We start from the raw sequence: 17,290 nt of genomic DNA on the forward strand, positions 1-17,290 counted from the left end.
AACCTACATTTTATGGCGGCCATTTTGGAATTTCCAAAATGGCCGCCATATAAACACCTGGGCAAATGGAAACATGGATTTTCTGAATCCTTATACAATATCCTTTCCAAAAATGTATAGTATTGCAAATCCCCACAAAAATCCCACGAAAGTATATAGTGAACCTGACTATTATGCTCTTTTGAAAGTTCTGCTTGTGGCGTTGTGCCCGAGCTATCATTAGCATTTGAGTCCCAGCTTTGGCTGTGTCCCTCATTCAATTTAACCCGTTTTTCGTTTAGATGCAGAGAGTAAGGTAAGTACTTTCTATTTATTAGACGCTATTATCTGGTCTTAACATTTGTGTTCTGACTTGGTCGCTTGATTGTTAGCAGCAGCCGCTTGGCTAACACCTTGCTGTTAAGCTTAACTATTAACTCAGCCGGTGAGGGCAGTGCTCCCGCTCCCGGTACATAGGGTTTGATTGCAGTAGCGCTAGATCGTTGTATTACTGCTCCTAGTACTAGACTCCTAGCACTAGGATGATATGCAGAGAACATCTTCACTGCGGGTGCTGTGTGCTCCGCATGTGCGGTTACTACTGTAACCATGGCCTACGGTTCTATGCGGGCTGTTCTCTTTCTTAGAAGCTAATTATCTGGTCTTATTACATGGCTTAGTTGAATACTCGATTCTGATTGGTCAATTCAGAACACGTGACACGTTGTTAATACCGAACAGACAGACCGGTGTCAAGGACTTATTGACCGTTGTTAAGGACGCTCACATCTTCAGAAAGAATTCCGGTCGATTTAACTGTATACAGTTGGGCCGAAAAGCAAACTGCATGCAGTTTGCTTTTCGAACTGGGACATGAAAAACAGCGCAGAAGTAACGGGGCAGAAACCCTCCTTTTTACGCAGCGGTCCAGACATAGACATCAAACGGCGACACATATTCAGTTGCCAGTTACTTTGTCATTAGGGCAGGGATATCTAGATACTTTCCAAGGTTTGACATCATGAATTGTGCTACTTTTAAAGCAAGCAGCGATGTTTTCAAATCTGTAATCAAAAAGCTCCTCAAAAACGCAAGCAGTTACCGTTGGCTTTTCAAACTGACAAGAGACACTCTAACTGTTTTTCAAATGTAACAGTTTGAAAAGCAAACTGTCCGATTGTCTTTAGTTTTCCGCTGTCGTGTGATAGCAACATGGAGGATTTTAACATTAATTTTAAAATATTTGGAGAGCACAGTAATTTGGAGTAATGGTTAGTGGCTGATGAGTCCCCAGTGAAGAAAATAAAAAGACAAGAGGGACAAGAAAACAGCGGAGAAGTAACGGGCAGAAACCCTCCTTTTTATGCAGCGGTCCAGACATAGACATCAAACGGCGACACATATTCAGTGTGCAGTTACTTTGGCATTATGGCAGGGATATCTAGATACTTTCCAAGGTTTGACATAATGAATTGTGCTACTTTTAAAGCAAGCGGCGATGTTTTCAAATCTGTAATCAAAAAGCTCCTCAAAAACGCTATCGAAGCAGTTCCTGCCGTTGCTACGTTAGTTCAAATGGTAACAACGGACTATTTTTCTTAGCGGATGCATGTCAATTTAAATCAATACATACAACTATTTTTTAAATCAATAAAATCATTTTCTAAATCCATAAAAGCATTTCAATTAATATTGGAAGTCATAACGTTACTTTGTTGAGAATGTGGCCATGTAATAAGCGGGATAATGTGCAACAACTTGGTCATTATGGGGAAAAGAACACCTTCATGCCGATCTAGATCCCTCCGCTTCGCGTCGGGCTCCTGATCAGCCTGTCGGTGTTCTTTTCCCCATAATGACCGCGTCGTTGCACATTATCCCTTACCTAACATTTTGTTCTGACTTGGTTGCTTGATTGTTAGCAGCAGCCGCTTGGCTAACACCTTGCATGTACTGTTAAGCTTCATTATTTAACTCAGCGGTAAACGCATGGTATGGTTGCAGTAGCGCTATATTGTTGTATTTACTGCTCCTAGTACTAGACTCCTAGTACTAGACTCCTAGTACTAGACTCCTAGTACTAGACTCCTAGGACTAGACTCCTAGCACTAGGACGATATGCAGAGAACAATCTTCGCTGTGTGCTCTGCATGTATGGCCATTAAGGAGGATTTCATCCTCCCAATATTATATTATCTAGTGGGCAGCCGTTTGGCTGACACTTGTAGGCACCGGCCACAGTTACTACTGTAACTAAGGTTCTAAGCCGTAAGTACTGGCCATAATTACTACTGTAATTACGGTTCCAAGCCGTGTAAGTACTGGCCATAGTCAATACCGTAACTACGGCTCTATGCTGTGTAAGTACTGGCCATAGTTACTACTGTAACTACGGTTTTAAGCCGTAAGTACTAGCCATAGTTACTACTGTAACTACGGTTCCAAGCCGTGCAAGTACTGGCCATTGTCAATACCGTAAACGGCTCTATGCTGTGTAAGTCTGGCCATAGTTACTACTGTAACTACGGTTCCAAGCCGTGTAAGTACTGGCCATAGTCAATACCGTAACTACGGCTCTATGCTGTGTAAGTACTGGCCATAGTTACTACTGTAACTACGGTTTTAAGCCGTAAGTCCTAGCCATAGTTACTACGGTAACTACGGTTCCAAGCCGTGCAAGTACTGGCCATTGTCAATACCGTAAACGGCTCTATGCTGTGTAAGTACTGGTCCTAGTTACTACTGTAACTACGGTTCCAAGCCATGTAAGTACTGGCCATAGTTACTACTGTAACTACGGTTCCAAGCCGTGCAAGTACTGGCCAGAGTTACTACTGTAACTACGGCTCTATGCTGTGTAAGTTCTGGCCATAGTTACGACTGTAACTACGGTTCTAAGCCGTGTAAGTACTGGCCATAGTTACTACTGTAACTACGGTTATATGCCGTGTGAGCACTGGCCATGGTTACTGCTGTAACTACAGCTCTGTGCTGTTCTCTTCTTTCGAAGCTAGTTATCTGGTCTTAAACATGTGTGTTATTGACTTGATATCGCTTGATCGTTTGCAGCAGCTGCTCGGCTAACGTCTTGCCTGTACTGTTAAGCTTCTTTATTTTACCCAGCTAGGTGAAGGCAGTGCTCTCGCTCCCGCTCCCTCTACCGGTAATGCGGATGTAGCTACATCCCCTTTTTCTGTTCGGTGAGTAGTAGCACCGCTCTACTCTTCCCGTTCAGCAGCTGGTGAAGGCTGCGTTCCCGCACCCGCTCCCGGTTACGCTGCATCTGGCATTCGTCTCGAACTCAACCAGTGAAGGCAGTGTTCTCGCCCCCGCTCCTGGTAGACGCTGAACTGCCTCGCTTTTACGTTAAGCAGGTAGTCGGTGAAGGCTGTGTTCCCGCACCCGCTCCCGGTTACGCTGCGTCTGGCAGTCGTCTCTAACTCAACCAGTGAAGGCAGTTCTCGCCCCCGCTCCTGGTAGACGCCAAACTGCCTCGTTTTTCCGTTAAGCAGGTAGCCGGTGAAGGCTGTGTTCCCGCACCCGTTCCCGGTTACGCTGCATCTGGCATTCGTCTCTAACTCAACCAGTGAAGGCAGTGTTCTCGCCCCCGCTCCTGGCAGACGCAGAACTGCCTTGTTTCTCCGTTAAGCAGGTAGCTGGTGAAGGCTGTGTTCCCGCACCCGCTCCCGGTTACGCTGCATCTGGCATTCGTCTCTAACTCAGCCAGTGAAGGCAGTGTTCTCGCCCCCACTCCTGGTAGGCGCTGAACTGCCTTGTCTTTCCGTTAAGCAGGTAGCTGGTGAAGGCTGTGTTCCCGCACCCGCTCCCGGTTATGCTGCATCCGGCATTCGTCTCTAACTCAGCCGGCAGTGTTCTCGCCCCCGCTCCTGGTAGACGCTAAACTGCCGTGTTTATTAATCCAGCCAGGTGAAGGCAGTGCTCTCGCTCCCGCTCCCTCTGCCGATAAACGTGGGTGTAATTACATCCCTCTTTCTGTTCGGCGAGTAGCAGCAACGCTCTACTCTTTCCATTAAGCAGGTAGCTGGTGAAGGCTGTGTTCCCGCACCCGCTCCCGGCTACGCTGCATCTGGCTACCTACGGAGTGGCTCATTCATGTAGCGCCTGTATGGCTTCTTTTGAGCCATTGAGAAATGTGAGCATCTGAGGGAGGTTCTCACGGTAAACGCCTGCATGAGCTGTAGCTGCATGCCTCAGGCGCTCAGAGTGGCTAGAATCACTGAGGTGGAATGTCTGGCAGCAGCCAACAGACACCTCTCCTTGTCACATCCTCCTCCAGATCAATTCGGCCGTTCCCGGCGACTTGAGGGAGCGATGGCTATGTGTGCTCCCCCCAATAGAAGGACTAGAAAAGCTGTCCTCTGAAGTGGATCGGCTAGCTGCCGATAGGGGCATGATGAAGTCGCCTCTTGGTCCTTCAGCCTGGGCCAGGTGTAGGGGCCTTCGGTTGACGCCCCTCCTTCGGTTGGCGCACCTCCTTCGGCTGGCGCACCTCCTTCGGCTGACGCACCTCCTTCGGTTGATGCACCTCTGTATGAGGAGGCCTTGTCGCTGGTACAGACTCGTCGCCAGGTTTCGCTGGCCCAGTCACCACTAACGGAGGCATGTAGGAGAGTCCTCCGTAGCGTACCAGTCGAGCCAGGGGAGCTGTTTAGGGCAGCTGCCCTGGAGGCACTGGAGCGTGCCGCCCAAGCTAGGCAGACCAGGCAGCAGCTCTCGGGTCTTCGCAGACCTGTGCCCACTCCCAGCAGGCCCAGGGGCCGCTCTAGCAGCCGCACTCAGCCGCCGGATTACAGGGGTGGTCTGCAGAGGTCTTAGCGGCGCGACCCAATGACTTTCGTGCCCCAAGTCGCCCGCCTTCTAGACGGCCTCGTGCCCCAGTGCCCCCCCGGTCGTCGGCTGCTTTCCCAGCAGCAGCTCAGTTACTGGGCGGTCTGTACTTCCGTCCCTTGGGTGGTTTTCACCTTAACCCAGGGGTACGGACCGCAGCTCCGGCCCCTAGCCTTCGGCTGGGTCTAATTGACAGTCAAAGGCAAGAATGTGTGTGTTCCTTGGGGACAGCATGTACGTTGTTGCTTAGACAACAGTCCCTTCTAGATGGTGGACGTTCTCACTCCACTCTGAATTTATGTGGCTGCGATTTCTGCCCGACATGTTCGGGTCGACGGCGCCACGGCGGGGTGCCACAGGTCGGTGTCCCTCTTTATGAGAGGGGCTTTACGGCAGCGTCCCCCTAGCACCCCGAGGGCTCCGGCTTGGGACCTTCCCCTGCTGCCGGATGCCCTATCATCTCCTCCCTTCGAGACCCTGGCCCAGGTGGGGCTTAGGTGGCTGCCCACGAAGGCAGCATTTCTGCTTGCCATAGCCTCAGGGAAGCGAGTCGGGGAGTTGCATGTCCTCTCCATAAACAATACATGCCCGAGGTGGGACTCTCAGGCGTTGCCCTTTGGGCAAATGTGGCATTCCGGCCCGGGGTCCTTCCACAAACCCACTTCAATCAGCCTGCCCAGCTGGCACGCTTTGACATTCAGGAGTACGGCACGTCGAAGTTGCTGTGCCCTGGGGGTGCCCAAAGGGCGTATATCAAGGCTACTGCCTGTATACGGTAGTAGGAGCAACTCTTGATTTTGCCCTTGCGGCACTAAAGGAGGTTATGCCCTCTAACTAGTGGCTGCCCCACTGGGTTGTCGATACCATCTCACAGGCTTACGGGGCCAGTGGCCGCCCCCTGCCATCAGGCTGAGATGCCACTCTACAAGGAGCATCTCAACATCTTGGGCTGCCCTGAGGGTGGTGCCCCTGGAGACCATCTACGCCGCGGCGTCGTGGGTCTCTTCTGGCACATTCTCCAGTTGTCATCAGGTCAATGTCGCCACTCCCCATTCTTTGGGCGTGGTCCTTTTGCCGAGCTCCGCTGTTTCCAGTGGTGAGCAAGGGCTTGGATTCTTCATGACATTGTTGGTATAAGTCATCCAGTGCTGAAAGCACCGCCTCTGGCGGTCAGTAGGGACGAAATAGAACGATAGTTACGGCTGTAACTACGGTTCTATGAGTCCCCGGATGACCGCCAGAGTTCCCTGTCACTCAGAATTCTTGTGTGCTCGCGAGAAGATTCTGGGAAAACAGATCCTCTGACGACACCGGCTGATATAGCCGGTGTCACGTGGGTCACAGGTGACTTTGTTGGTATTGGTACTCGAGCTGCGCATGCGAGCGATGGACATATCCAGTGCTGAAAGCACCGCCTCTGGCGGTCATCCGGGACTCATAGAACCGTAGTTACAGCCGTAACTATCGTTTCCTTGCGTCCCTCCATGCTTCCCTGGTGGGAGGGACTAAACGCAGGGAAACTACGCAAGTGAGGGAAGCAAGGATTTCATTTAATCGACCTGAGAAGCAGCCTATGACTGCACCACTTGCATAGACTTCACAGCGGGCGGAACTTGTCATAAAGTCCGCAAAAATAAAGGCCGCCCATTTAGAGGGAAGATATGATTGGTCAATTGTACTGTCATTTGACATTACTCTCTCGTTGAGTTACTATAGCGGGCCCTCTGTGAATGTAGAGAGGGACAAACAAGCCCTCCCGTCTTCACATAACTCGCAGAGACGGCATTTAACCCTTCACATTCCAACAGAAACTGAACAGGCAGATTCGAAGGATTTATTTCTTTGGAAATATTATTTTAAATACAATTAAATCAAGTTATTTTGGTAAAACTAATGAAAAATGTAACAACAAAAGAATATAAAAAACATTTTTGTTTTTATATTTTCAAATATTATTTTTTAGAATATCTTAGGCCCTCACAGAGGGCATAGAGGGCCCTGACGGCTCGCCACTGACTACAACAGAGCACAGCACAAATAAGATAATTCTGGGTTGAATCCTTATCATTATCAAATATTATACTACATTATATACTTGTAAATCAATGTATTATCATTTAAAAAAAACTGCTGTAGCAGCATAGACTGTATGTGTAGCAGCCATACAGCAGCATGCACTTTGCAGCAGCATGCACTTTGCAGGTGCAGAGGGGGGAGGCAGCCCCTCCCCCGATGGGCCATCAAAAAGCGCGGGAAAGTCTCCAACAGACACCACAATATTCTGCTGCTCAAAAACTCTGATAATCAGGCCTGATTTAGAGAATAAATCACATTGATCAGTGAGATTAATACTATAATTAAAGTAAAAGAACTTTACAAATACTTAAGTTATAAAGTAAACCATTAAAGTTTAAACAGAAATATAAGTTTAAAGTATATACAAATAAATCACTCATTCAGATCACACATGTAGATAGTTTCAGTAGTTTCAGTAGTTGGGAGGCAACTGGAATGATTACAAAAACACACATTCAGTGTATAGGAAAATACAGAAATATGCACACATGTTCTCTATTGTCAAAATACAGATGATATTTTATATTAATTCTTCATATTTGTGTCACTGAAAAATGACCATGCCTCACAGTAAGATCATTATTCTGTTAGACACACCAGATAAGAATACTGTTAACATCTACTGAAATGCTAAGTATGCCCTTTTATGAGAAATATTAAAACCACCCTCAGTACTTCTTAAGCACTGCAATAGCTCCTATATATACTGCTATATATATATATATATACTGCTAGTGTTTAGGAGTATATATGTATATATATATATATATACTGCTAGTGTTTAGGAGTATATATATATATACTGCTAGTGTTTAGGAGTTCACATTCCAGGGGCTTTTGTTAAGGATTAGCCAGATGTTTAGAGGTGCTGCCACCTTTGCCATCAGTTGCAGCAAATGTTTTTGTGCAAATTGTTTTGCCCATTTGGACTACAGAAGAGCAAGGACAGAGAAACACTGTCCCTGAATTTCCTCTTAGGAATTGCATAGAATGGCATAGCAGGAGTCTGCAACCTATACTATCAAAAGAGCCAATTTGCCCTCTCTTCCATACAATTTGTCTGGAGCCACAAAATCAATTTGTTAGCACAGCTTAAAACATATAGTTATACCATATGTGCAAAAAATATACTTTATCGCATTTATACAATTATAGAAAAACAATAAAGAGAACTGTTGACATATTTTGGTATTTTTACTTGTTAAGATAAAGAAAATCACTTTTATGAAGAGGTGTAACAATACATTGGTATGTGTAGGCCTACTTTAAGATAAATTAAACAGAAGTCTGCCTCCTCATCTATCCCTGCCTCTGTCCCTTTTTCTGAGTCTGTCACTTCATCTTCATCCCTCACATTCATCTCTTCTTCGCCTTCACTTATGTCTTCATCTCCTTTCTTTCTCCAGTGACCCTCCTGGTCTCTCCACCATTAAGCAGAGGAAGCCACCGAAGGATATGAAGTCTTCTCATCTTTCATTCCCTTGCTCCTTTCCTCTTGTTCAGTTCTCTGCAAATATCTACAAATATTTCCATTTTTACCCTTCTTTATTACTTTTGTTGAATCACTCGAGCTACTCTGGCCTGCAAGATTATGTGATTCAATAAGTGTTTCGCAGGCACATCGGATATCACGGAGATTTCCATAGGAATGAATGGACTTCTGGTTGGTGCTCCTCCGTGTACACACGTATGTGGAAACAAGGCTTAACAGTCTTAACAGTTGTTATTTAACACTGGCTATCAGCAGTTATCAATCCTTAGGCTAAACATGTTGTGATATCAGGCAAACACAAGTTAGATCAAAGTGAAAAATACGCCGGTAAAAAACGGTAGATGCAACAGTGTTCTTGATTAGAGAGACCTACTGCATGGCTATCGCTATCCAGAAACCCTTTTCGGCACTATGTTTCCAAATCCTTTTCTTATTTTGGATTTATCCATGGTTAACACACTGAGCATAGGATTATCTATCTTCAGGGATATGCACAGAGCCGTAGACCGATGTGATGCATAATAATAGAGGCCTAATGATAAAACCATTTTTGATTCACTATCACCTCAAACTCACGCAGAAAAATGTTCCCTTTGAAAGATTGTTAACTGTGCTAAACATATATTTTTAAATATCCGGATTTCCATGATATTTATTGTCAAAGCTACAGGGAACTCTTGCAGAAAGGCAGAAGCATGCAGCTCTATAGGAATAGCATCACATTGCAATGGGTTTTCATTTTAATATATGTAATATTAATATTGTATAATTCATATTTAAAAATGAAAAGTAGAATCAAATAGTTGTTTTCTTCTACTTTATCAGTATTATATACAGTTACATTGCTCAAATATATGCTCTGCTCTAGTGCAGAGATAGTTCACAGCTTGGACAGAGTGGGGGAGGTGCTGCAGCTGCAAGTTGCACGCTTAGTTTGCGCCATGCTTTGCACACTTTGCAAACAGTATTATTAATGTTGCATTCACGGGGAATGGGAATTACAACTTCACCTCTTTTAGTTCAACATGAATGTGCAAGACTGCTAGAGTGCCTCACGTCGGAGTCATTATTTCAAGATTAAACATCGTTTTAAAATGTCTAAATACAGTCAAGATTTTCATTAAGAGCGACTTCCTCCTCGTGTGGCATTTTTGAATAATTTCACATTTTACAATGGACACGTGTCGCTCAGTTTTGTACTCTCGTATTGACACTGAATGCATCATCGGACCAGTCTACCGAAACACGCATGAGGTCAAGAGGACGACGAGAAAACCGGAGAGACAATTACACAATTGTACAACTATTTAAGGTAAGATCATTTTCATGTTTTAAACTAGTCTAAAGAAAAGTGTTTGGTAAATTAAGTGTGGGCTGGCCGTCTGGTATATTTACTGAATTACGCTGTTTAGCTAACTACATTCAATGACTACGCTAGTTGCTAAGCTAACCTCTGAAACACGGGGCTTATCTCAAGGTAAAGTGTTCGTCCATCTCTCAATAAGTTAAACCAGACTTGTGTAGGTTTCAAGTTACACTGATATGGATGGAGATTTGCCTTAAAAATATTTCTGTGACCAGATAAATAATCCGTGAGTAAATGTTTAATGTAAATGTAAGAAATGCAACTCAAAACTATTTTGCAAGTATAAAACACCCACAAAATGGTCGCTTTTGGGCGAATTTCGCCATTTTGATTTCCAAATATGTAATTCACCTTAATCGTGTATATCTGATTAGTTATTATTTTTGAGGGGTGGGGGGTGAATGCAGTCAGCTGTCTGTCTGTTCCGGCGCAAAGCGAACTGCAGACAGGCTCCCGCACAAGCACAATACAGGCTTTCTCGGCCGGCACATTTCGATAACATGTTTATAAAAGCGCGGGTTACGGGCCAAACCAACACATTCTCACTCGGCACATATTAACGATCAGTCAGGGCCCCTTCACGTCACATATTAACGATCAGTCAGGGCCCCTTCACGTCACCTTATTTCGCACTGGAAATGAAATTTGTGTGCGTTATTGCAGATGCGTTTGTTAGTGGTCAAATCTTTATTTGTATTTGAGAAAAATGTATTACATTAACAAATACACTATTACGCAAGTATTATTTATATATTCTCACAAATCAAAATCATTAGGGGCCGGGCAATATGGCCTGTAGATTACATTTGCATTGTTTTAGCACATTTTATATTTGAACAAGTGTACCTTTTTTAAATGGACCCTAATGTGCATGTTTTATTTGTGTTAGTCTTTCAAACAAAGGAGCAAGCATTCCTTCAAAAGAAGGATCTCAACAGGCGGCACAACATGGTGAAAGTGATGTCCAGGTCTCTGGTAAGAGAACTTTTTAACCACCATGAAGCACAGCATTTCAGAGATGCAGCCTTTACATGCCCAAGCGCTGACTGTAGTAAATACTATCTATCCAAAAAAGAATTCATAAACCATTTATCCACACACAACATCACCTTCTCTGAAAAAGACTTTGAGGCCCAGAGGAAGGCGAGGCAGAAACTTCTTAAGACGCTTACTACTGAAGTGTCAAACCGCCTTAATAAGTCAAGTCATGCAGCAGAGACTGAAAATGGAGATGTCCTAAACTCTTCCTCAACAAGTTGTGCCTCCTCTTTGCAATCACCTGATGGTAAGGAGCGCAAAAACAGCAATGACCCTGGTGGCTGTGTGTTTTGATGGAAGCAAGTTTACTTGTGGTTTTGAGAAATGTGGCATGACTTTCTCCAGAGCCAGAGATGTCCAGAGGCATCTTAAGTGTGCCCACCCAGAACACCTCAAACTGGAGAACAAAGAACACAAACATGACAAAGACGGGCTCAAAGTCCAAAGGGATGAAGACTGAAACTGAGCCTGACTGTGAGGAAGAGGGAAAAGAGGAGCACTTAACTCCATTTCAACCCATGAAGGCAGATGAAGAAAGAAAAGAAGATACTGAACCCCAAATCAACGAAATAAACTCTCCAAGCTTTCAAACTAAAAATGATGATCTGAGTGAAGTCCCTATTGGGCTCAGTAAACTGAACCTGAATTCATTATCTCCTCACAGTGTGCCAATAGAGCCCCCTGAGTCCAACCTAGAGTCAAAAGAATACAACACATCTCTCCATCAGGCCATCATGGCAAAGCCTCCTGTTGTGCTGCTTCGGAAGAGGGCCCTACAAGTGCCAGATGAAAAGGTAAAAACTGAAAAAGTATCAGATGATGTTAAAGAATCATTGGCCTGTGCTAAGCCCTACGTCTGTGAGATGAAAGGTTGTGACTTCAGGACCACTCGGAGTTACAGCTTAAAGCGGCACTATCACAACTTACATGACCGCACTGTTGAACAGGCAAGAAGGTTGACTTCTCTGAAAACAACATTGTTTAAACCTTACATCTGCCAGCTTTGCTCCCAAAGTCACAGAGAAAAACGCGGGTTGAGGTTCCACTATATTCACAATGGCAACATAAAATGGCTAGTCTCTCTGCGTTTCTGCGCTGGGCTAATGCTAATAATGCTAATGCGAGGATAATAAAATGGCAGCTTCACAAAACTTTTTGGGAGTTTTACGGGGCGTGGTTTGCAATCCGCCCAGCCAATCAGAAATATAGCTCTTTTCTCACAAGAGAGCCGCACGAAAGTCCCTGCTAGAGAGCAGGGACTTTCGTGGGGGTAAAAAGGTTCACATGAACTAATTTTAGTACCGGCTCTTTTTGGTGTGAACGCGATAAAAGAGTTCACATGAACCTTTGTGGGAAAAGTACCGCCGTGTGAATGCGCCTAATGAGATGTAGGAACGTCGTCACCTCCTCGGTCGACCACGGTGTGCTTTTCTTTGACGTTGCCATTTTTGTAGCTCCTCCGTTTACAAAAATGCTGTGTATAAAAATGCTGCACGCTTGCTTCTAGATATATGCGCCGCTAGGGATGATCTCGCGCGCGATCTTGTGACGATCCTCTCTCTGACCAATCAGCAGTCGAGAGTGTTGACGTCACTAGTTCAGCCCTGGCCAGATGGAACCACGATTTTATGGGGCCAGAAAAAGAGGGAAAAAGTACCCGCTAGCCGGTGCTACGCTATATGGAAAGTAGTGCTGGGGGGAAACGATTATTTTGAAAACGATTAATCGGGCGAATATTTGATCGATTAGTCGACTAATCTAACGATTATTTTTCTGTTGTTCAATTCATAAAAAACGTAATGTATAAAAAACGTAATGTAAAAAAAAAATGTTTCACGATACTGTGTCTCAGGGGATCTTAATATTTAAGAACCTATTAATGGGTTATACCAGATTAACGGAAATAATCTCAGCTAACTGACGATACAAACCATGTTTACCAAAACAAAACAAGTCTCATAAGAAGCATCTAAATGACCCCTGAGCGAAAAATGCTAACGGACATTGGCACAGAACTCAAGATAAAAGTACCCTTATTACTTATCGTAGCTGCACATACAATATATCCGATTAAAGCTGAGACTCCACAGATTATGTAGGTATATAGTATCATCACTGAGTGATCCGGACTCGCGACAGGGGAAGCAAATACAGTCATCACAACACGTACCTTCACAGAGCTTCTAGGGAGATCGTCTCACCACCGTAGCTGTCAATCTGATCAAAAGACGTGTTCAATGGCATTAAAATGAGAAAAAACGCGGCTGAATCGGTTAATCCATAGGTTTTTAACGTCTATGTATAAAAAAATGATTGGATTTATAATCCATAATTCCATTTTATGTAAAAATCGGAGAGCAAATGCTAGCTGCTAATGGTAGCCACCACAGCTAGCTTCTGCTAGGCTATGCAGCAGTCTCAGTGAGATATAAATATATAAATATCTTTGCGTTTTGGACTAACTTTAAAATATTCCCATGCTTTTGAAGACCTAGGGCGAGATGTTTTCGTTTGGGGGCTTCGTGCGCAATCCTGTGAGGAGGAGGTGGTAGCCGTTTCAGTCTCCATTGTGTTTGAAGTGCGATTGCGAACTGCTTGTTGCTTTGGGTGACCCACGTGTGTGTAGCGACGCGTCGATGCGGAAATATGTCGTCGACGATATTTTGAAGTCGTCGACGCGTCGCTACAGCACTAATGGAAAGGCCACCAAAAACTGGCCTGGCCGCTTGAGGACGATTTAAGGACGCTTAAACGGGGCTACCCGCTACCATGGAAATGCGCCATTAGACCACAAGGTCACATGACAGCATTGAAGCAAAAGTGATCATTGATTTAGTGGTGCAGCATCAGCCCATATTGTAAAACACTGCGCTGTCAACTACACTGATGACATCACTTCCTGTTTGAGGACAATTTTGTTTGACTTGAGGCAAGGTGGAGAACATACTTTATCATGTAAAATACATTTAAAAAAACCTTTAAAGCTCATTTGTATGTGTTGCATTTACTCTGCACTTGCAAGTAGAGTTGAATTTATGAACTCTAAATTTACAATTAGCTCATATCTCACTTGATACTTTTAACACTCACTTTCGAGGTCGAGGACTCGGAGTTCCTCGTCCTACGGCGTCTAGTCTGGCGGCGTTGTTCCTTCTGGTCCTCAGCTGCTTCTCCGTTGGTCTGGGGGCTCTCAGAGGCCTCCGGATGCTTCACTTCTTCTTGCTCCTGGCTCTTTTCTGGAGTAGCCTGCTCACCGTCTGTAGCCTGCGCAGCTGGTGGGCGAGGAGGGAACAGTCTGTGACAGAGGACATGGAAGTCAAGCTTTTCAGCTCTGTAATTCACAAACATAAAAATGAAAACGTCATGTCACCTGCGGTACGGGTGCCAGAATCTGCGCTGTTGAGGTCGCGGTGTCTCGTCGCCCTCTGCCACTCCGTTCTTCTGTTCTCCAGCCTCACCCTGAAAGATGAAGAAGCCAAAACTGTGTTTAATAAAAAAGCTGCTAGACACTTATTGAACTTTGGGATTTTGTCAAAAAAAGGTTGTGGTCGTTTTCCCTTGTGCTAACCCTTCTCTTTTCAGCTTACCTCTTGTGCCTCCGGCGGCGCTGCTGAGGTTTCCCTGCATCGTTTTCTCCTGACTGCATCGTTTTCTCGCCCTCAACAGCAGAGGACTGGCCCTCAGCTGTTTTCTCGTCATCAGGCCTTGGGCTCCTGGGGAAGAACCTTCGACGGAAGCGGCGTTTGTTGGGTGCGTAGCGGCTACCTTTGACAGGAACACCGCCCGGACCGGTTACATTGGCTGCTTCTGAGCCCTGTGGGACACCAAGGCAATGGGAAATGTATAGAAATCAACACATCTTAAACTGTTGTCATAATGCCATACTACAAAATGGATCCCGAGATTCTCACCTTGGCGCCTTCAATCACATCAAACTCTACTACCTCCCCGTCTCCGACACTGCGGAGGAACTTCCTGGGGTTGTTTTTCTTGATCGCGGTCTGAGGAGACAGATTTAACATCAAACAATGGTTCCAAATAAAGCCATGTACATTAATTCAAAAAGGCCCTTTACCTTACCTGATGTACGAACACATCTTCTTTGGTATCATTTCTGTGAGAAATAGAACCTGATTAGCTTTGGAATTATTGAGGACCGTTACAGAAAACTTGAAGATGCACTAAAATTGTAAAATAATGCAGACAACATTATGTTGAGGAAACACAATACCTGTTTATGAAGCCATATCCATTACGCACATTGAACCACTTCACTGTGCCTTGGACCAAGGTGGCTACAATAACAGGTAGCACATGATTAAATATGTATTGCAGTGACATTTCACATAAGACATTGTTTTACAACCATTCCAAGAACACATTATACAGATAGATACAACCATGGAGGAATAAAATATAACGCACGCCTGCTTAAATGACAATGCAAAACACTTTTCCATTAATTGCACTTTGTCCTCAATGAACACAGCTTGGATATAAATGTATGGCTTCTCTACACAGTAGATGAGCTTTGATCATTATTTGCCCCAACTCATCACTAGATTTCCAGCACGGCACAGTATTGGTCAAATTGTGAAGTGCACATTGCTTCCAACAAACTTTTTTTGCTACCTAAACTTAACCTGTTCCTCATCTTTGAAGACATCCAGGGCTCGTCCGGGATTTGAACCCGGGACCTCTCGCACCCAAAGCGAGAATCATACCCCTAGACCAACGAGCCACGACAAAAAGCAATTATTTCACCTTACCAACGATAGCCTGCTTAAATGAAATCGCAAAACACTTTTCCATTCATTGCATTATGCCTCAATAAACAAAGCTTGGATGAAAATGCATGGCTTCTCTACACAGATGATGAGTCTTGGTCAGTTTGTGACCCTACTAAACACTAGGTTTCTATTAGGGCACAGGATTGGTCAAATTGTGAAGTAGACATTGCTTAAAAAGAACAATTGTTGATACCTAAACTAAACCTGTTGTAGATGTCGTGGGCTCGTCCGGGATTTGCACCCGGGACCTCTCGCATCCTAAGCGAGAATCATACCCCTAGACCAGGCATCCTCAAACTACGGACTCCGGTCCGGATCCGGACCGAACCACCACTGTCTCCGGACTCTGAGCAAATTATACTTTTCATATGTATTATCTCTCTGTATTATATGTGAGACATCGCCACAACGCATTCGCAACGAGTCAAAATTCTCCGCTATCTCCACTGCAAACAGCGCTCTGCATGTCTGACTGTTCCACTGTGTTCCACCTGTGTGTGTCAACGCTTTGGTCCAATCACATTCAGCATCCAGTCAGCGTTTTTTCCCCCCAAACAATCTGCGAATCAGAGGCACAGTAGGGCGGGTCTTCGCGGAATGCGGGTGGGAAAAATGTGTGTCTCTTTCAACCTGTCTAAATCAGAGAGAGAATTAAAAAAAAAAAATTCAGAGCGAGAGTTAACAGCTCATCTAGTTCCATCTGTACTGTAGCTAGTAGCCTAGTTTCACCTACTGGGGTGGCAACTGACACCCTAAAAATAGGCCTTGCCACTCCAGTTGGCAGCTTTGTTTTGAAAGAAAAGTTGTGGCTCATCGGACATTTATGAGAGAAAGTCTCTAATGTCCGAGTGCAAGTGAATGCAGCACAAGATGCACGTCATGTAACCCCTCCCCCGGTCCTGGCGCGAGCGTGGACATACGATTGGCGGCCATTTCATTTTGAACTGGACGGCGCAAAACGAGAAGCATTCGGACCCAAGCGCTGAAGGAATGAGGTATTTGCGGTCTACAATGACAGAGAATAGGCTGTCAGTTTGGCTGTACTCAGCATTGAATCAAAACGTACTGAAGCTGTTGATCTTAATACGTTTGTGAGGCGTTTTGCTGAACAAAATGGTAATCGCCGCATTCAGCTGTAATAGACATGTCAACTTGATGCTCTGCTCACGGATGAGCATACACAACTATTAAGATGATGACCTTACGTGTGTAAATATATTGTTTTCTTTGAGGGGGTCTGCCCCCAAAAAACTGTTTTAAGTCCTGAGAAAGTCAAATCAGACGGTGTGTAAAACTACACTGCCCAGCCAAAAAAAAGTAACCACTTTGATTGAACTAGGCCAGTAGGTAAGGGCTTTCCACTGGATAATAACTGAAGTATAAAAGAATGCATGACTGAAGTGATGGAGACCATGTTGAAGGCAAACAAAAAGAGGAAATAACAGGTCAAATCAAGCAAATCCCCTCTCAGATTCCACAGCAACCAGAAGAACAGAAATACTGGCTGGTGATTTGATTCATCAGCTTTATGATGGAATAAAAAATGCACAGTGCATTTCCTTAGCTGTGGGTGAGTCCACTGACACCACTGACAATGCTCATTTGCTGGTGTTTGTGAGTTGTTATGAGGCAAAGGGGGAGTTTGTTGAAGATGTGTTGGGCCTGACGAACCTCAGTGGACACACAAGGGGGGAATACATT

General features: G+C 44.8%; 1 protein-coding gene, 1 long non-coding RNA gene and 1 other non-coding gene across 4 annotated transcripts; 1 reads left to right on the forward strand and 2 right to left on the reverse strand.

Annotated features, from left to right (window-relative positions):
• Nucleotides 1–7,697: 7,697 nt before the first annotated feature.
• Nucleotides 7,698–15,869, forward strand: LOC117550856. 2 transcript variants are annotated; one of them, XR_004569720.1, is made up of 3 exons: nt 7,698–9,707; nt 10,651–11,593; nt 14,466–15,869. It is a non-coding gene; the product is annotated as an uncharacterized LOC117550856 (long non-coding RNA). The 2 variants fall into 2 exon arrangements; XR_004569719.1 differs by lacking the exon at nt 14,466–15,869 and adding an exon at nt 14,382–14,447.
• LOC117550855 (Y-box-binding protein 2-B-like) lies at nt 13,845–15,175 on the reverse strand. The gene is given in 6 exon segments (XM_034223421.1): nt 13,845–14,094; nt 14,170–14,258; nt 14,368–14,613; nt 14,711–14,800; nt 14,880–14,913; nt 15,031–15,175. Coding segments are annotated over 6 exon segments (798 nt in total). The 5' UTR covers nt 15,141–15,175; the 3' UTR covers nt 13,845–13,865.
• Nucleotides 15,469–15,540, reverse strand: trnap-ugg. Its single transcript has one exon. It is a non-coding gene; the product is annotated as a tRNA-Pro (tRNA).
• Nucleotides 15,870–17,290: the final 1,421 nt, after the last annotated feature.

The sequence above is a fragment of the Gymnodraco acuticeps genome, unplaced genomic scaffold (genome assembly GCF_902827175.1).
Source record: "Gymnodraco acuticeps unplaced genomic scaffold, fGymAcu1.1, whole genome shotgun sequence".
Classification (NCBI taxonomy): Eukaryota; Metazoa; Chordata; class Actinopteri; order Perciformes; family Bathydraconidae; genus Gymnodraco; species Gymnodraco acuticeps.